The sequence below is a fragment of the Uranotaenia lowii genome, chromosome 1 (assembly GCF_029784155.1).
Source record: "Uranotaenia lowii strain MFRU-FL chromosome 1, ASM2978415v1, whole genome shotgun sequence".
NCBI classification, from domain to species: domain Eukaryota; kingdom Metazoa; phylum Arthropoda; class Insecta; order Diptera; family Culicidae; genus Uranotaenia; species Uranotaenia lowii.
In genome coordinates this window covers 125,882,802-125,904,576 of record NC_073691.1, presented here as the reverse complement: position 1 = coordinate 125,904,576, position 21,775 = coordinate 125,882,802, and the positions used below count along the sequence as shown (strand labels likewise).

The 21,775-nt window shown below is 33.7% G+C and overlaps 1 protein-coding gene across 2 annotated transcripts in view; it reads left to right on the top strand.

The window, feature by feature from the left end:
- Positions 1-21,775, top strand: part of LOC129739837 (protein Skeletor, isoforms B/C) — a 213,346-nt gene that overhangs the window by 72,290 nt on the left and 119,281 nt on the right. For both annotated transcript variants that reach the window (XM_055731366.1, XM_055731365.1), the window contains exon 2: positions 17,139-17,212. In XM_055731366.1, coding sequence (XP_055587341.1) covers positions 17,139-17,212 — 74 coding nt within the window. The remainder of the gene's footprint in view (positions 1-17,138; positions 17,213-21,775) is intronic.

The window sequence follows — 21,775 nt, the reverse complement described above, 5'->3', positions numbered from 1 at the left end:
TGGTTTGGGTAAAAAAATTCTCTACGATGTTGTGGTTGATGTTTGATGGGGTGGCAGAAGGTCACGCCTCGGCTTTTCGCATTGACTTGCGACTGATCAGGAGGGGACGTTCCAATTCCAATAATCTTCTCCGAGCGGTAAATTATATGTATGGGACATGATTTATGCATTAATGGTAAATTGCGGGTGTCAACTAATTGCTACTGGTGCGTAATTGACAGAAGAAATGATGAATGGTTTCGTTTTTGTTGTGACTGAAATTGGCATATCAGTTGCTCGCAGGAAGAAGCTTACGGTATTGATAGCTATCGGTGGACGTATTTGATTTTAATTTTGATCTACCTGGATACTGGAAAAATTCTTCGGTGCACTGCATAATTTCCTTTGTTTAAAGCTTCTCAGTGGAAGCTCCGAAAATTAAAGATTCAAATAAGTCCCACGTTTGTGTTTATTCGTCTCGATGAACTAAAAAATGCGCAGATTTAGTATGCACGTAATATTGATACTAATCGTAGCATAAAAAAATCATTTGTATAGAAACAGACAAACACTTTGCACACATTTTGGTGAGATGTATGATATAAGCCCCTCATCATACTTTGAAATAAACTGTAATGCAATTGGAAGTTTATTGTTTTTTTAAATTTACGATAACACGAAATATATATCCTTTTCCACCACAGCGGTCCAACTATTTTGCGCACGATTTGATCACCGTGTTTCGTTTATTTTACCTGTGGCAGCTTTTATATGTACATTAGATCGCTGCAAAAAAAATACTTTTTGCTCCCATATGTTTTTTCGATGCCTTTTGGGTCACCAAGCATATCTTATATATAAAAATGGAGGCGTTTTCTTTGTGATAACATCACGTATGAATGGTCGGTCGGAATGAAGTGAAATTTGGTATCCGAGGGTTTTTTGGGTCAGAAATGGTTTGTATAATACTTTCAAGAATCTTACTTTTTATGAAAGGGGGGTCCCCATACAAAGTTATCTCTTCTTCACATCTTCTTATATATAAAAATGGAGGCGTTTTCTTTGTGATAACATCACGTATGAATGGTCGGTCGGAATGAAGTGAAATTTGGTATCCGAGGGTTTTTTGGGTCAGAGATGGTTTGTATAATACTTTCAAGAATCTCACTTTTTATGAAAGGGGGGTCCCCATACAAAATTATCTCTTCACATCTTCTTATATATAAAAATGGAGGCGTTTTCTTTGTGATAACATCACGTATGAATGGTCGGTCGGAATGAAGTGAAATTTGGTATCCGAGGGTTTTTTGGGTCAGAAATGGTTTGTATAATACTTTCAAGAATCTCACTTTTTATGAAAGGGGGGTCCCCATACAAAGTTATCTCTTCTTCACATCTTCTTATATATAAAAATGGAGGCGTTTTCTTTGTAATAACATCACGTATGAATGATCGGTCGGAATGAAGTGAAATTTGGTATCCGAGGGTTTTTTGGGTCAGAGATGGTTTGTATAATACTTTCAAGAATCTCACTTTTTATGAAAGGGGGGTCCCCATACAAAGTTATCTCTTCTTCACATCTTCTTATATATAAAAATGGAGGCGTTTTCTTTGTAATAACATCACGTATGAATGGTCGGTCGGAATGAAGTGAAATTTGGTTTCCGAGGGTTTTTTGGGTCAGAGATGGTTTGTATAATACTTTCAAGAATCTCACTTTTTATGAAAGGGGGGTCCCCATACAAAATTATCTCTTCACATCTTCTTATATATAAAAATGGAGGCGTTTTCTTTGTAATAACATCACGTATGAATGGTCGGTCGGAATGAAGTGAAATTTGGTATCCGAGGGTTTTTTGGGTCAGAGATGGTTTGTATAATAGTTTCAAGAATCTCACTTTTTATGAAAGGGGGGTCCCCATACAAAGTTATCTCTTCTTCACATCTTCTTATATATAAAAATGGAGGCGTTTTCTTTGTGATAACATCACGTATGAATGGTCGGTCGGAATGAAGTGAAATTTGGTATCCGAGGGTTTTTTGGGTCAGAGATGGTTTGTATAATACTTTCAAGAATCTCACTTTTTATGAAAGGGGGGTCCCCATACAAAATTATCTCTTCACATCTTCTTATATATAAAAATGGAGGCGTTTTCTTTGTGATAACATCACGTATGAATGGTCGGTCGGAATGAAGTGAAATTTGGTATCCGAGGGTTTTTTGGGTCAGAGATGGTTTGTATAATAGTTTCAAGAATCTCACTTTTTATGAAAGGGGGGTCCCCATACAAAATTATCTCTTCACATCTTCTAATATATAAAAATGGAGGCGTTTTCTTTGTAATAACATCACGTATGAATGGTCGGTCGGAATAAAATGAAATTTGGTATCCGAGGGTTTTTTGGGTCAGAGATGGTTTGTATAATAGTTTCAAGAATCTCACTTTTTATGAAAGGGGGGTCCCCATACAAAGTTATCTCTTCTTCACATCTTCCTATATATAAAAATGGAGGCGTTTTCTTTGTAATAACATCACGTATGAATGATCGGTCGGAATGAAGTGAAATTTGGTATCCGAGGGTTTTTTGGGTCAGAGATGGTTTGTATAATAGTTTCAAGGATCTCACTTTTGATGATAGGGGGCCCCAATACAAATTAAACTTTATTTGTTACGATTTCCATAAGAATATTTTGGCGAGCACAATGCAGTTAAGGACGTGTAGATGAAATTAAACATTTATTACGATTTATACTTTAGAAGGTAAAACGAAGTTTACCGGGTCAGCTAGTCTTATATATAAAAATGGAGGCGTTTTCTTTGTAACAACATCACGTATGAATGGTCGGTCGGGATGAAGTGAAATTTGGTATCCGAGGGTTTTTTGGGTCAGAGATGGTTTGTATAATAGTTTCAAGAATCTCACGTTTTATGAAAGGGGGGTCCCCCTACAGAATTATCTCTTCACATCTTCTTATATATAAAAATGGAAGCGTTTTCTTTGTAACAACATTACTTATGAATGGTCGGCCGGAATGAAGTGAAATTTGGTATCCGAGGGTTTTTTGGGTCAGAGATGGTTTGTATAATAGTTTCAAGAATCTCACTTTTGATGAAAGGGGGGTCCTCATACAAAGTTATCTCTTCTTCACATCTTATATATAAAAATGGAGGCGTTTTCTTTGTAACAACATCACGTATGAATGGTCGGTCGGAATGAAGTAAAATTTGGTATCCGAGGGTTTTTTGGGTCAGAGATGGTTTGTATAATAGTTTCAAGAATCTCACTTTTTATGAAAGGGGGGTCCCCCTACAGAATTATCTCTTCACATCTTATACATAAAAATGGAGGCGTTTTCTTTGTAACAACATCACGTATGAATGGTCGGTCGGAATAAAATGAAATTTGGTATCCGAGGGTTTTTTGGGTCAGAGATGGTTTGTATAATAGTTTCAAGAATCTCACTTTTGATGAAAGGGGGTTCCTCATACAAAGTTATCTCTTCTTCACATCTTATATATAAAAATGGAGGCGTTTTCTTTGTAACAACATTACTTATGAATGGTCGGTCGGAATGAAGTAAAATTTGGTATCCGAGGGTTTTTTGGGTCAGAGATGGTTTGTATAATAGTTTCAAGAAGCTCACTTTTTATGGAAGGTTGTCCCTATACAAATTCAACTTTATTTGTCACGATTTCCATAAGAATCGATTCGCGAGCACGATGTAATTAAGGACGTGTAGATGAAATCAAACATTTATTACGATTACATAAGAAGGTAGAACGAAGTTTACCGGGTCAGCTAGTTTAAGTATGAAATTTGAGATGATTTGGTTGATTCCTGAGTTAGCGCAACGCGTTCCAGTTTTTTATGGAGATTTGTTCGGAAGTAGAAATTTTTGCGCATCCAGAAAATTCAATTAAGCTCGAAATGAAATTGGTCTTTGATTTTTGGGTTTGACTATACTTATGCTTCAGTTTGTGCTAACATGACAAGCAGCTAAGAGCAAGTCCAATGGTGTTGGGAAAAAGTGGTAGGAATTTTGACGTCTGTAGCACAGATGGGAATTTTTCTATCGTGAAATATAGACCAAAAATGTTGGCCGTCCACCGGTGTGATAGAATACGAAGGTATAAAATCGAAAGTAACGAGCGATGCCAAGAGAACTTGTTTTTCAGTAAATTTACTGACGTTTTTTATTTTGAATTCACCGTTTGAAAATTGAAATGAAATTCATTTTACTTGATCATTAACTTGAAATAGTAGTGTCAATATGAAAATTTTATTATTTATATGTATGAATAAGTATTGTTTAAGTTATAATGCATTCCAAAATTAAACTGTATTCTGCAGAATTAGGAGTTTTGTATTGGAGTGCATTTGATTACACGAGTTGATCAAGTTTTTGAACTCTTCCTAAATCTTTCATTTTCAAAGTGATAATTAAGTAAGTTACAAATAAAAAGTATAGGGTTCCATTTTCTAAAGATGAAGGATCCATTAAAGACGGCGTTCAGAACTTGTTACCGGACATTCCGACGGAATATCTTTTTCAAATAAAAAAACGAAACAATTTCCTACTCCCGAAAACCGCTCAAACAAAACTAACAATCAGAATTTATTTATTCACCCAGCTATCTGGCATCTCTGCGCCTCAAAATGTATTCGATTGGCAAGGGCATGAAAAAAACATGGCTGTAAGTTTTAAAGAGTTGATTAACTTCATTGCAATGCGTATCAATTTAAGTGATAAAAGATTTAAAAAAAAAGAAAATATCACTTTATGTTTAAATCCTGAAATTGCTCAATCTCCTTTATTTTCCCCTCAACTGAGGTTTTGAGCATAAGATAGATGGCAGCACCGAAGCGTTTCATGCACGAATACTGTATTACAACGCCGACTCTATCACTCGGTTCGGTGTTGCAAAACATCGTGTTTTTATATCACCCTCAGCCAAAAAGTGTTATACGATACAAATTTTGCAGCGCAAAACTGTTCGAATATCAGATTTTCCCAACACCGGTGTACGGCAAATGTGTTCTGATGTGTTGTAAACCTTCGAAATTTCCAACTCCATCTCAACCAGTGAACTTGCTCTAAGCATTTCATGAAAAAAGTTAAAACAATTTCAATATAAAAAATCTGAGAGGGAGAGTAGGCGGCGACCGTAACTGACGGGTGTGGATATTTTTGTTGCAATTTTTTACTCCTGAAAAATTATTTTATTTTTTACATGTGAATTATTATTTGAGACAAAAATTCGTACAGAAGTTGGATAATTTGAGTTTGCGTCGCGTTTGTTCTAATTTTGTTAGTGTTTTGAAGTCTAACAACCCAGTTCATTATAGAAATTCTAGTGGACGATGTGCATTGGCTGTTGAAAAAGTTGGGGCCGGTCCCGGAAATGGAAGAAAATCAGCTTTACTTGATACTTTCTTCGAATCATTCTACAAATCAGAGCTAAGTATAGGGGAGAATGAGGATACTTGATCCCTGGGGATACTTGATTCCTTAGCCATATCTCGAAACTGGAATGTCTTACAAAGATCAAATGTTCTAGAAAAATGTGCCAAAATGAGCAAAATAACAATGCTTGTAGTTTAAAATTTTTTTACAAAATAATTGTTTGAGTTATTGTACTTTGTTTGAAAAATTTCACAAAATGTAACTTGAAGATCTTTTTTCATCACTTCAAAATGTTCCTTACATGGGAAAATTATGAAAAAAATATTTGCTCGAATATATCAATCGTTCGAGCGTAAAATGAACTTCATAATGCCATATTTTCAAAGCAATGGAAAACTCTCAACTTTTTTCAGAAAAAGTTTTCTAAAATGTTGATTATGGGTACAATTGATCCCCTAGAGTTGGGTACAATTGATCCCCCTTCCAAACGACATATTCTTCTTCTGAATTGATCGTTATGATTGCTGATTACGAAATTACTTATATTTATCCAAAAACTAATATTTATCAAACAATTGTCTGAAGAAAAAAGCAAAAATAATTAATTTTCTCTTAGTTGTAACAATAGCGCCTTCAAGTATGCAATGTAATTAGCGTTGAGACAAAGTTATAGAGTTTTCTTCTTAGGTCTGCTATAAATTGTGAAATGAGAACAAACATGACCAAAATAGTCAATTAACATTCTATCTTGGGGTTTTGTTTGATTTTTATACAAGGATTAGGGCTTCCTGAATAAAAGATCAAGTCTCCTTCAAAAGGGGATCAAGTCTCCCCTAACTTCAGAAAAATCGCAATTTTTTTACTCCCACGAAAATGCTTCTAGTTCATCAAAGGGTTCAAGTATCGTTCTAATTTTTGGAGCATAGAAACTTACAGGTAAGTTACAAGCTGTCAGAAAATGTCAAAGACGGCGAGTTGCTAAATTTTTCCAAAAAGATATGGTGAAAATAAGAAAAGGGGATCAAGTATCCCCACTCTCCCCTACCTTTATTGTATCCAAATTTAAATTTCTTGTTTAGTAATGTAATAGTAAAAGGATGTGTTTTTTGTGCTTTGCGATCTGCCGATCAAAGTACAAGTTTCCGCTAAACAAAACTATGGTCAAGTTTCCAAGCTGTTCTTCAGAATGATGTATTTGGCAGATTTTTCATGACTCTACATAGTATTCGCGCTGAGTATATATTTTTAAAATATGTTGTTCGAAAAAACAGTTTTTTACGGGAATCATAAATAAACTCATAGTGTCAAGATTTTATAATTAATTCCAATTGTCAATGGCAATGGTTTCTATGATATTAAGCTACATTATTAAATAAAAAAACAATCAAAAATGCATAATTAGAACGATCATTGAAGCAATTTTAACATTAAAACTTTCAAAACGTTCTGTTGAAATATCCGTTTGTTTGTTTGTTTGAAATATCACGTTTTGTTTACTATTTTTAAACATCTGCAAAAGCTCAACAGCTTGTAAATAATAAGTATTTTGGCACAAATTAGAAACACAATAAATAATTTGAAGAACGACTTTAGCTTTAATGGATGATGGAATTTTCGAATAATTTTATTTTAGTTCGAAAGTTGTTTCAAAGTGTTTATAGTTGTTTATCATATAAAGATTTTTATGGACTGTAAAAGTGTTTGTCATTGTTGAATTGTGAATTCTAACGATAATGATCATGCGTTGAAATCACTATACGGGAATATGGCTTTTTTTTTATATTTTGTTTGTTTTCAGATTTAAAAACTTGTATTTTAGAGTTGCCTACTATCGTTTTGAATGGCAGCATTGGCAAAAAAACTCCATTTGACTTGTGGAAAACTTAGGGACTAAAATGACTTCGTTAGGGAACTCAGTGACGAATATCAGAGGACCTTATTTTAACAGCTTAGCTACAACTGTTCCATGATTCAAGTCTTCCTTGATTTCTAAAATTTTTTAGTCATTGCTAAACCTTCTTGAAAAAAAAATTTTGTTTGTCCATTTCTTCATTTTTTGCCCTGTTGATCATTTTTGTAGTTTTTGACATATTATCAATTTTTAATACATATTTTGATCAAATTTGTGGTTTTGTATTCACTTTTTTTGTGTTTTGAATGTCAAAAAACATTCTTGTCACTTTTTGTCATTTTTGGTATTTTTTATTTTTTTTTTACTATGAATAGCTAACTTATTTGGTAGTTTTTTTTTCTCCGTGCAATCTGTGCGATTGCACGGAGAAAAAAATCAAACTGAGGCAAACAGTTGATTTGCACTGATGAGTTTCCGAAAACGATCTTATTCAGTTTTCACAATCTACATAACAAATTAAAAATTAGAAGGATCAAAAAGGAGAATTACTTTATCCATTATATGTAATCTGAATTTTAAAATGAATAATCATATCTAAGCACTTCAAGTTCAATGATTTAAGGTTGATATGAGTAGTCAACTAGAGCTAAGCTAACAATTTCAATATAAAAAATATGAATCCATTGAAAAGTTTTAAAGGATATTAGAATAATTACGTATTGAAAAGATTATTAAAAAGTGCTAATAGAATGATTTTCCGAATACCTCTGATTTTGTTCAATGAAATTAAAGGAAAGAAGAAGGAGCTGTGTGCAGCAATCATATGTATATTTCATGTATATTTAACTTATATATGTAATATATGTAAATTTAACTGCATCCTTCGCACCCTCAATTTGCTCTCTGCAAAAAAAACCTTTTTTTTCACTAGATATATAGGGGAGAATGAGGATACTTGATCCCTGGGGATACTTGATTCCTTAGCTATATCTCGAAACTGGAATGTTTTACAAAGATCAAATGTTCTAGAAAAATGTGCCAAAATGAGCAAAATAACAATGTTTGTAGTTTAAAAAATTCTAACAAAATAATTGTTTGAGTAATTGAACTTTGTTTAAAAAATTTCACAAAATGTAACTTGAAGATCTTTTTTCATCACTTTAAAATGTTCCTTACTTGGGAAAATTATGAAAAAAATATTTGGTCCAATGTATCAATTGCTTGAGCGAAAAATGAACTTCATAATACCATATTTTCAAAGTAATGGAAAACTCTCAACTTTTTTCAGAAAAAGTTTTCTAAAATGTTGATTATGGGTACAATTGATCCCCTAGAGTTGGGTACAATTGATCCCCCTTCCAAACGGCATATTCTTCTTCTGAATTGATCGTTATGATTGCTGATTACGAAATTACTAATATTTATCCAAAAACTAATATTTATCGAACAATTGTCTGAAGAAAAGAGCAAAAATAATTAATTTTCTATTAATTATATAAAATAGCGCCTTTAAGTATGCAATGCTACTAGCGTTGAGACAAAGTTATAGAATTTTCTTTTTATGTCTGCTATAAATTGTGAAATGAGAACAAACATGACCAAAATAGTCAATTAACATTCTATCTTGGGGTTTTGTTTGATTTATATTCAAGGATTAGGGCTTCCTGAATAAAAGATCAAGTCTCCTTCAATAGAGGATCAAGTCTCCCCTAACTTCAAAAAAATCGCAATTTTTTTACTCCCACGAAAATGCTTCTAGTTCATCAACGGGTTCAAGTATCGTTCTAATTTTTGGAGCATAGAAACTTGAAGTTACAAGCTGTCAGAAAATGTCAAAGACGGCGAGTTTCTTAATTTTTCCAAAAAGATATGGTGAAAATAAGAAAAGGGGATCAAGTATCCCCACTCTCCCCTACGATTTAGTTTATCGTCTAATTTTTGAAAATTTGGAAAATTTCAACGTCTAAAGGCTGGGTTGGAAAAAAACGACAACAATTCGACAAATGTGTACAAAGTTTACTTTTCGTAAATGTTGAAATGTCTCAGCTGTTTGTTGAAAATTTTAAATAAAAATATTGCTTTGAATCATTGTGAATATTTTTCAAAATTATGGAATATTGTTGAAATGTGTGAAAACTACGACCGTAAAAGTACTGAAAACAAATTCTTTAGCCCCATATGGTTATGCAATCTGCTGAACTTTTCAGCGAAAAAAACAATTGAATTTTAGAGGCACTGATAAACTGATGTAATTCCCTAAGCAAACGAAAGAATATTTTATCACCCAGAAATTTTGGGCGACATCTAGCTCATCATTCCCGAACCATAGGCTCCTGTGTGAGCATTTCCTATTCTACTAGCGCCATCACTATCAACGGTATAATCACTAACTATTGAAATGATGGTTGATGAAAAGGGAGCCCAGAGTTACATCAAGCTGATGTAACTCTGGGCTCCCTTTTCATCAACCATCATTTCAATAGTTAGTGATTAGAGGCATGACAATTTTTTAATAAAGCTTTCTTTGAGACACATAACCCCCTTGTGACATTCTTGTCCACGATTTGTTGTCATGTGGAGATTTCAGTTGTAGTTCAAAAACTACTGTAACGCATCATTTAAAAAGTTAACAAAAAATTTATTCACAACCAGGTGGTTCAACAATTTTAAAGCTCATTAAATATTTGCTCCAGACTATGGTGCACAACCCAAACACTTCACCGGCTTTTAAAACCATCAACTGCACAAGACCAATCCTGTCACATGCAATGCCATCAACAATTGTGTAATTAATGTCGACAACAATTGACGAGCACAACTTGTACCGATTCAGCACTTCTTGCGTTTCGTAGCTCCAAAGTGGTGAATCCTGCCCGAATGAAAATGGTCGTCCTTCTAACTTAGCTAGCTAGCTGATGGTGATGTTGATGATGATGACGAAGTTACAAAAAGATGGAAGCACTGACGATGAGGGCGGGGTACGTTTTGTCATACACCGAATCAGACGATTCTTGTCTGTCACCCGAACCTTCCCCTGGTGAGCGTTTCAGCAGAAGCCTTCGCAATGCTTTGTGGAAAATTCGTTTTTTAAGGACAAAGAAGCTTTTAGAGAAACCCTGCGCTGACTGGTAGTGGACAAAAGAGCACAAAAAACAACGGGGGTGGTCGTATTGAATACATCTATTTTAATTATATTGGGCGTTTGTTCGTGCAAAAAGTTACTCCGGCAAACGGTTAACATTTGAAATCAATTATTCGTTATCAGACTGAGTGTCAATCATCTATTAAATGGAGCAGACAACTGATGATGTATTGAAATATTGATATTGTTTCCTAAATTATTAATAATGTTGAAGGATATTTTTTTCAAATATGATATGATAATGAAATAAATGAATACTATCGAAACTGATTGACATAACAACGTCAAGATTGTATCCTTGGGCAATCGTGCTAGTCTATCCAACAGACTCCTTTTCCTCGTTGACGAAGGTTTGGACATTGAAAATCAAAAAAGATAAGGCATCACTGCACACAACACTGAACGAACGCTCATAAAACCTCATCATTGTGATGGCTTTCATCGTTCTTATATCTTTGGTGTAAGGACGATTTTTCTTTATTTTGCTGCCGGATCTAATTTGGTCCGCTTTTTTTTTTCTTTTCACAGGCTTCCACCTCCACCAACGAACGACAATTTTCGATGATTTTCTTCTTCTCGTTTCATGTGCTCCGTCCATGGAAGACCTTGAGACTAAAAAAAGGTGCAAAACCTTTTTCTTCTTAATTCCAGTAATGTTATGATCGCCATCATTAAAAATCATTTCTACCGATGGATCATTCTTCGCTTTATTCTTTTATTAATTTGTTTATATCGATTGTAACATCGTCGTTTACCAGCTCTCATCCATCCTACTGTTATTGAAATACGCACATCGTGATGTTAAGCGTGTTGTCGTGTAAATTATAAATAAGCACTTGTGCACATTAAGATTGAATGGTCTGATATCTCTTTTGAATCCTTACATTAACTCTCATCCGTCCCTGAAATTTTTACCCGTTACAGTCCTTATAGCGTCAAATTGACACTCTTGACTTAAACCGCTATATCTCTTTTACAAAATTTATAGTTTTGAAAAGCTCGTCACGTAATTCAAATATGTTTTTCTAACATTATTCACCTACGACACTTCAATTTTTCCGTCATTCCAAGTCTAAGGAAAAAAAACGAAAAAAACATGCATCGGAAAAAGGCTGTAGATCAGCTACGGAATACTGATAAGATTTCTCTCAGTGTGCAAAAAAGCTTAAGTTAGAAGCTATACGTTGCACATAAGGATTTTTTTAAATTTTTTTTTATATCATGACCACAACAAATGTAAAAAAAAGTGTAAAAACCGTACTTTTCATGCAACGAAACGTGAAAATTGTTTATGTCATTTTTACATTTTAGGATACGAAACACATATTTTTTGACAAATTTTCAAAAGAAAAAAAGGTTTTATCGAATCTGCGTGAAACTTGTTATTTTTCATGTTTACTATTTAAGGTTTTATAGTCAACCAGCCTGCTTATCGTTTATCCACTCGTTCGAACTTTCAGAAGACTATAAATATTTAGTTTAGATTAACTAATTCCGCACAAATTTCAACTAAAAACAACCAGATCAAAATTGGGGCAGAATGCCCGCAAGACCGCGTGTTTTACGCTCAAATTTTGAACGCTGCTTATGAGAAAACCCGAATATCAAAACAAAATGTCTTTCTTTGTATTTGTTGACTCTCAAATGACGATAAGAATGCATAAATATAACTAATATCGTCCATTTTCTAGTTTAAAAGGTGCACAAATATTTGATTCGAAAAAGTCATCTACCGCCATTTTTGTGCGATATTAGCCAAGAAATTGAATTTCGTTGCCTACTTGAAGGCGTTTTACCATCATTTATATCAAAAAGTGTATATTTATACGCAAAATATTCGATAATTTTTGCCAAAGAATGGTTAGTTTCCAAAAATGCGATGAACGTTCTATAAAACATTTAAACGAAGACTTCGGATGTTCAACATGGTTTTCTCAAGAAACGCTCAACCGTCAGGAACTTAACAGAGTTTGTATCGAGAGCCTCACAGTGGATGATGCAAGGTTTTCAAGTTGACGCAATATACACTGACATATCCAAAGCCTTTGACGTAATCAATATAAACGCTCTACTGTCGGTATTATGCAAGAATGGAATAACCAGATCCTGTCTACAGTGGATTCGTTCGTACCTGATCGAAAGAACGCAATACGTCAAACTGGAGAACGTGAGATCTAGTACATTCTCGGTCACCAGTAATGTTCCACAAGGAAGTCACTTGGGACCCCTTCTTTTCATCGCTGTTATGAACGAATTTCCTGAAGTGCTGGCTGATGTGTTCGCGCTGGTTTATGCCGATGATTTAAAAATGTTTTTGCCTATTCGTCACCCAAAGGATTGCGTGACTCTGCAAAACGCCTTGCACAGGTTCACAAAGTGTTGCAGTAGATTCGGCGTAAAGATCAATTCTAGAGTTTGTTTTGATTAAGGCGTATGAGCCACATGACTTGTTTAGAGAAAATCGGTGTTGAAGTTTCGTAACACATTTTTTATTCTAGTATTTAAAGTATGGTTCAGAAAGATCTGCAAATTTAGTATGCGATACAAAAACAAATGCGAAATATGTTTATGTGTTCGTTATGAGCATCAGTTTAATTGTTTGAGCAAACATGCACTTGCGACCTTTTGCATAACAAATTTGGCGCTAACGTCGTTCAGCAATTTATTAAATTTTATTCAAAAACTTGATTCTATTTGTAACTTACTTCGCAATTTCCTGTTCAGATACCGAATTTAATACTAGCGGTAGCAGGAAGCGGTAGTGACATGTGGGAATGCCCGCTCTGAGGCTTGCGGAATCGGGCTACTTGAGACTGTCCTCAAGAAAGCATTCTTGAACGTTGATTGTACATCGCTGGTTACTATCTGGTGCCTCAGATAAACTCAGGGAGTGCCGAAAGACATCAAAAGTTCTAACTTCAACGCAAAAGGACGTTAAAACAAAATCGCACTCAAAAATAAAAAAGTCATTATACGTCTTAAATTCTAATCTTAATGTAAAAGTAATTTATTGACTGAATGAAACCAAATTTTTATCAAACATAGAATACGTGTTTATCAATCGTTTGCAGTCAATAACTAAGTTTTGTATATAGGGGAGAATGAGGATACTTGATCCCTGGGGATACTTGATTCCTTAGCCATATCTCGAAACTGGAATGTCTTACAAAGATCAAATGTTCTAGAAAAATGTGCCAAAATGAGCAAAATAACAATGCTTGTAGTTTAAAATTTTTTAACAAAATAATTGTTTGAGTAATTGAACTTAGTTTGAAAAATTTCACAAAATGTAACTTGAAGATCTTTTTTCATCACTTTAAAATGTTCCTTACATGGGAAAATTATGAAAAAAATATTTGTTTCAATGCATCAATCGTTCGAGCGTAAAATGAACTTCATAATGCCATATTTTCAAAGCAGTGGAAAACTCTCAACTTTTTTCAGAAAAAGTTTTATAAAATGTTGATTATGGGTACAATTGATCCCCTAGAGTTGGGTACAATTGATCCCCCTTCCAAACGGCATATTCTTCTTCTGATTTGATCGTTATGATTGCTGATTACGAAATTACTAATATTTATCCAAAAACTAATATTTATCAAACAATTGTCTGAAGAAAAGAGCAAAAATAATTAATTTTCTCTTAATTATAAAAAATAGCGCCTTTAAGTATGCAATGTTATTAGCGTTGAGACAAAGTTATAGAATTTTCTTCTTATGTCTGCTATAAATTGTGAAATGAGAACAAACATGACCAAAATAGTCAATTAACATTCTATCTTGGGGTTTTGTTTGATTGTTATACAAGGATTAGGGCTTCCTGAATAAAAGATCAAGTCTCCTTCAATAGGGGATCAAGTCTCCCCTAACTTCAGAAAAATCGCAATATTTTTACTCCTACGAAAATGCTTCTAGTTCATCAGCGGGTTCAAGTATCGTTCTAATTTTTGGAGCATAGAAACTTGAAGTTACAAGCTGTCAGAAAATGTCAAAGACGGCGAGTTGCTAAATTTTTCCAAAAAGATATGGTGAAAATAAGAAAAAGGGATCAAGTATCCCCACTCTCCCCTAATGGTTCTTACGACCTAATCAAAACAAACTCTAGGATTCCTCGAAATGCAACGTGATAACGTTTTCTTGGAAAATAAGCAATATCACTTATAAATATAGCTTAGAAAACGATTTCATCATTGCTCGGCAAAGCTCAGTAAAAGACTTAGGAGTGGAGTTGGACGCGGAGTTGACTTTTTCAAAACACATCGAAAATGTTGTAGCAAAGGCAAATTCTATGTTCGGAATGGTTAGTAGAATCTGTCACGAACTGGATAATCGTCATTGAATATGCCGGCATTGTGTGGCGACCGTACTACAACACACACAGCAACAGACTAGAGAGAGTTCAGAAAAAGTTCTTAAAATACGCTTTGAGAAATTTTGAATGGCAAGCAGAAATGCCGGAGTGTCGAGTCTTGTGCATGCTGGTAGGTTTGGACACGCTGGAATCCCGAAGAAAATCGACCGACGGCGTTTCGCACTGTTCCTAAAGGATTTAATCTGTGGAAGATATTATTCGCCGTATTTATTATCTTGTATATCTCCGAACGAAGGCCGCAGCAGTTTGTGAGGCGTAAGGCCGTTTCAACTAGCTAATCGCATCCAGAATTACGCCAGAAACGAACCAATGTTCCGAATGATGGCATTTTACAACGCAAGCGTCGATATTATTCAACTATGTCCATTCAACTATGTGCATGTCCAGAGAACAAATCAAAAGTAGAATTGTGCAGTGCTCTTTTACAAATTATCAATTACTTAGTTATTAAGTGTCATTTATATAATAGAATAAGATAAAGAGCTGAAGCCTAGGATCTAATCAATAAAACTAAAACTAAAACTAAAACTAAAACTATTTCATGTTTCAATAATTACATTCTGTATAATCAATAATCCATTTCTTGCCACCATTTAGGTATTGTGCGTTTTGTCCACTAGTTTTGACGTTCTACCCCGTGGTGTGTTTTCTAGATGTTTTTTTTTTACAAAAATATCATCAAAACCGTGTTTTATCAATCATCTTCTTTTTAGTAAGACGTAAATTAGTTCTCTGAATCGTCGTAAACGTTCAATTTGGTTCTTAAATTATTGGTATCGCTGTAAATAGCGATTAGGCTTAACTGGTGTGTTTTGTACAGTTTTCCCCTACTCACTATAAATCTGCGCCAAAAACGCCGAACCTATCCAACTTTGTCTAATTTAGATACCGACGGGTGAGCGAAAACAGACAAAAACGCAAGCGTCCACGCAAGTTTTGTGGATTTATTTGTTTATATTTATCATATTTTTGTATAGTATCGCAGCGCTTATGTAATTACAACACTTACTATATTGGCTTTCTGGTGAATATTGGGGAAATTTTGAATTTATATATGAACTCGAAATCCAGTGTAAAGTTGTATTTAAGTGCAAAAAAATCTGAGAAAATTGCGAATTGACAACAAGTTTTTAAAAACAGCTATTTTTGAAAATCCGTCAAAAATTCTGTTTGACAATCGAAAAATGCAGAAATCTTCCAAATTACGTCAACTTTTCAACCCTTTTTTTAAATTCTGCACAGTTTATTCTGGTCCATGATTTGTAAAGAAGCTACATCCGAATTTAATGACCACCCAAGAGTGGTTTGTAAAAAAGCGGACATGTTAAGCTGTCACTTCATAGTCAGCTCATAACGTATGTATTTTATTTCGCGTTAATCAGAATGGAGCTGTGCAAACTATTTGTGTATTCTGTGAAATGGAGAGAGAAATACAATTTCCCAAAATCACATTCTTAAATCAAAGTTGTTTCCCAAAACCGTAAACAAATAAGCTTTCAAATACTTCAAATCGTAAATACAACGTTCCCAAAACGGTTAGCGTAAGTTTCGAAATTGGATTGAAAACAAAGTCCTTCCACGTGTTTGGCGGTGAGCTTTGACGCGTTTATCTCTTCCTAGAACGTGTAAATCAACAGCAACACGCAATGAAAACATCACGTTCCGATAATAATACAGATTTCAACTAACAGCGAATGCGAAAAGCAACGCAAACAAATAAGAAGGATTCAAACACTCGGCACAAAATGTCGTTTTCTTTTCTACCTAGGCACCTACGTAGTTCTTTCAACTCTCTCTCTCTCTCGTGTTTCGCAAATCTTCGGATCCGTAGCAAGTGGCTTTTCCAGTTTTCCTGGAAGTAAGATTTCCCTTTCAGCTTCCCAACATTCATGCTCGGTTAACTCTTCACACAGGTAGTACATAAACTGATTGGTATGGCATCACATAGAAAATGCAAAACGTACCCATACATTTACATTCGGAAATCAGAAATGATGGGCTCGGGATAAGCTCCTCACCGGTTGATATCGATCGATATCAAGTGTTTCGATTCGGATGAAAATATATACGCATTGATGCTTTGGTTCTACCAAACGAGAACAAAACTGAATATTTCAGTAAGTAATAATTGTCCAGTTTAGGGTAAAATTTTTTGGAAACAATTGGGCTGTTAGATACCTATTACAATTTAAAGCTATTGATCTTATCTTTCATGATACGATTGAACGAATCGTTTGAACATTGTTTGAGAATAGCAAAATTCTTAACATCGGATCCAACACAAATAAAACTCAAGCGAATTTTTTGTCCCTTCATAGATTTTTATTCCTGAGTTTTTCTTAGAACTTTTAATTAAAAATTAATGTTTTCCTTTCTATCTTTCCAGTTGAATCAAAAGCACCGGACCACTACTATGGACGCGAAATCGGACGCATTAACAGTTTCGGCCACGGGGTTAAGGTAAGCAATGTTTTGATTAATTTGGATATGAACATTAATTTTTCCAGTTGCTAAGGAAAAAACATTGTAAAAAACATCTGTTTCTATATATTTAAAAAAAATTGTGAAGTCATATTTCAAAAGCATTTTTAATGGTTATTGTTATGTTTTTAATAAACTGTACATTTGTATAAAATGGACAAACTTTCGAACCAACAAGGTCATATAAATTTCATCTTTTGGTTCAAACATAATAAAACGTCAAATAAAATAGCGGGTTCATTCTTCGATTCAATAGTGTTTATCTTTATCTACAAGTTTTTTGAATAAATGGAGAAAAAACGAAGGTTTTATGATCCATGAACCGTACAAAAATATTTTATTTTTGAAACACAGGAAATTTTCAGATTTGTGAGTGAAAATTCCGAAGAAGCAAAAAGTACCTACCTTTTGATGAGATAGAAAAAATTCACTTAAGGGTTTATTAGTTAGTATGTGTAGGTATGTACTTCAAAACTAGGGATGAGTGACATTGTTTCCAATTTCAGTGTTGCACTGTGTAACGGAATTTGAAAAAATTGTTTGTGTTTTTGAGACCCGTTAAAATAAAATTTTCAAAAAAAAAATTTGTAGCTTATATCTTTAGAAAAATTTCGATAACTCTTATAAAGAACTTCAAAACTATTTAATTTAAAATTTTCAAACAAAGTTTCATAAAGGTTTTTTAGCAGTATTGTAAGCTATTTATAATACACAGCAAGAAAACATCGATTTTGATATAAAATTCTACCACGGTGTATTTTTCTCAACAATGTAATTTTTGAGGCGTGTAAATTTAGATCGAAAACAATGCACGAAAACGGATGACATAAACCGTCGTGTAAAAATACACAATGATGTAAATTTCAAAACATATTACCGTTATTACAAATCTTTTTTAAATAATCAGATTTTGGGTGTTGTTTATGAATAAATACGCCACATGTGTCATTTTATTTAACATATATTGCCGATACACTGCAAACTCAAAAAACACCCACCATCACTGGCAGCTGGAATTGTGGTTGTGTCCGATGATCCCCAGCAGGGCGATGTTTTGCCGATCAGCGTCAGGCAGCATTCTTGAATCCTTCCGGAACAGCATAGTAATCAGAATCCCCTAAACATTAGAAACATTCAACATTGATTCGGCTTTTGAACCAACTGCAATTCCTGCAATCGAAAGAGAATTTGAAGTTTCATTTTTTTCATTTCGTCTACACTCAGAAAAATACTATTATGTATGCCATAAGATTCTCTTATGAAGTGGCGCCATAAGAAAAATTAATGAAATTCATAAGATTGTCTTATGACGCGAATGAATTCTGAAGATAAACGCCTACTTCAATGAGAGGTTGTTGCTTTTCATAAGAGATTCTTATGGAAACAGTAAATCACTTTCTAATAAGAAAAAATCTAGATGTTTCATGCTGAAAACATTCACTTTATTGTTTGGAAAATTTGTTTAAAAATAAATCATTCATGGTCACCATCAGCAGCGCATCAACAGACGGCTCCATCAAAGTTTTTTTTGTCGCATCTTAATCTTCGACCTTTCGTTTTTTTCTGCCGATCAGCTTGCTGAAAAGTGAACAAATAATGTTTTTTAGTTTACTAATATGTAAAACCTTCACACCCAAAACATCAAATCGAACTTACCATTCCGGAGATAACAATAACATTTAACATTGAAGGAAAACTATAATAACTATGGACCGGCGATTGCTTCGTACTGTTAGATGATGAAAATAAACTGATGCTAGAATGAATATGTTCATTATTATTTCACAATGCCGTTTCTTCTATTTTTCATAAGAACATCGTATAAAAATTGAAAGAATTTCATAAGAGTCTTATGAAACATCATTTAACACTCTAAAAAGCGGTTCATAAGATGCATCTTATGAAAATTATAATAAGAATTTGCCTGAGTGTATAACTATAACCTACCATTTTTCAATGCAATTCTGAAAGAATTTGGTTCGGTTTTAATACAAAATTAACTGCGGAAGCGATTTTTTTCTTTTCGCACAATAAACCACCATCTCGGAAAAAACAGAACAATTTATACCGCGAAAAAAAAAGGAAAACAATGGGTCTGTCGTGTTTTACATTGTTTTCGATGTAATTTTTTATTGAGATATACTTTTTAGATCAGGGCGTGTAAACATACATCATACAAAATTAAGTTTATACCACCGATTTAAAAATAGATCAAAAAGAGTGTAAAATTACATTAGTTTTGAATTACACTGGTCAAAAAGTAGATCACTCGTATTTTAGATTGCGTATACTTTTAGAAATTTTTTGCTGTGTAGGGTTCTATTAAAAAAAGGCTTTATGAAAAGATTTGTCATTTATTAAAATTTGAATGCTATTTAGTATAAACAGATGTGTTAATCTATATATGTTTGTTAGTTTGTTTGTATGCACCTTATTGAAATCCACATCGTATAACCGATCGACCTGAAATTTGGTACAGGTATGAATTAGAAACCTGGGTACGGTTTTAGTAATAGATTTAGCCCCTCTCACCTAAAAAAGGAACCTTTTCATACAACTTTCGTTTTTATACCCACGAACCAAAAGTCATGGCACCCATTTTGTAAACCGATTTTTTCCTCTTCTCGGGGTTTTTTTTACCATCACCACACGCTCCTTTATTTTAACTCAAAATTAAGTATGACCGACGTTCAACACATAGTTCGATTCTATGAACTTAAAGTTAAGTACCCCTTTTTCCTCCTTGCGATGGTTCAAAACGGAGTTCGAACTGCGAATTCAAAATTGATCTTTTTTTTCCTTCGGCGAGGGAGCAAAGCTGAGTTCGACCTTATGAACTAAAATTTGAACTCTTTTTGTCGGACTGAAAACACTTAGCAAGTTTAGTTTGAACCGGAACAGCAACCAACGAATACGACGCAAAATTTTGTCGTTCCGGAACAATTACCGGAAGACTACCCAAGTAACAATTTGAGTTTTTTAATGCTCTCCAGTCTAACTAAGAATTCAAGCTATAAAACCACGTTCGGTTATGTAAGAGTCTATAAAACTCCAATACAACGCTTAGTAGCACAAAAAGGCCCTTCTGTAGTAGGTTCTGTAGAGCAAATTATAAAACCTTTACAAGCCAACTCAACTTCTTAAGTTCTGTATGAATTATGCTTATAAAACCTATTTATCATATAATTTTCATTTACAAATAATTCTGCTCCGCAATTTGGTTTTCAATAATAATTTTTAAAACAAATGAATCTCATTCAAATCAAATATAAAAAAAACAAATCAGAAGCTTAAATTTATTTGTTATGAATCTGTAAAGAAATTTAATATTATTTTCTCCTTCTGAATTTTCGTTACCTGCTCTAAATTAACTTGCGCTTTTAAGTTTACCGCAAATATGTATTAAAAAATTACGAACAAATAACGGGCCTACAGTAAACTGCTATTTTAAGCAATGAAAACCCGATAGAATTCATAAAAAATATCAATTTTTTAGTAAATTTTTTTGTTGTAGTTGTTCAAGATCAAGTTTTCAAAATTATTTCAGCCATTGGGATGCTGAGCTTTTATAGAGCATGAATTAAATGAGGATTAATTTCAGAAACAGAAAACTGTTGTTAAAAAATATTCCATTATTTACCATGAAAATGGCGAGAACATTCTTTTGTTGACATTTTGGAAGATTGCCAGACGACTTGCTTTTGTAAACCGATTGTCCGGCCGAATAACTTTTATGAAACTTTTATAGCTTATAGAAGGTTTCGTTTCTTATAAATGATTTATAGACGCCACATAAAGTTATTTATTTGCCTGTTTATAACCTAAACGGCTTGTAATGACCTTATAAGAACACAAATGCTACGAATAAGTTTGAAAGGGCTTTTATAGATCAAAACAGGTTTATAAGATGGTATTTTGTAAATGGTTTAAAATACCATCTTATAAACCTGTTTTGATCTATAAAAGCCCTTTCAAACTTATTCGACTATATCGACTATCATTTACAAATATATTACTGTTTTATAAGGCCCTGAAAGAGCAAAATAAAAATCAAATCAAATAAATTTATTGTTGTTATATAAGTTGGATATATTATACGCTTATAGATGTCCTGGAGGCCAGTTGTAAAAAGGTTGCCCATGAATGCGTTTTAAAACAATAAAAGATCATATAAATCGTTTATAAACTATCGTTAAAGAATTATAAAACCAAAATGGATTTTAAGTGTTACTTGGGTATGGAGGAACTTCATAATGGAGTGTCCACCGTGTCAGCGTAAAATTCTGTCCGTCTTTGTCATCATATGGTGAGCGTCTTGGAATGTCCTGAAAGTTCCGGATGGTATTTACTTCCAATGGGAAGTAACATCGGGAAGTTTTCTTTGACTGGGAGTGTCAAAACTTTCCACCGCTCCGTAATTGCAATGCAATGTTCCGGATCAGCAACATCCGGGTACAACAAAATTGAACCATCCTTTAATTCCCTGAAAATAAACAACCCTCGAATAAAAAGGATAAATTTGAGCTCGGCTGCCGAACTTAG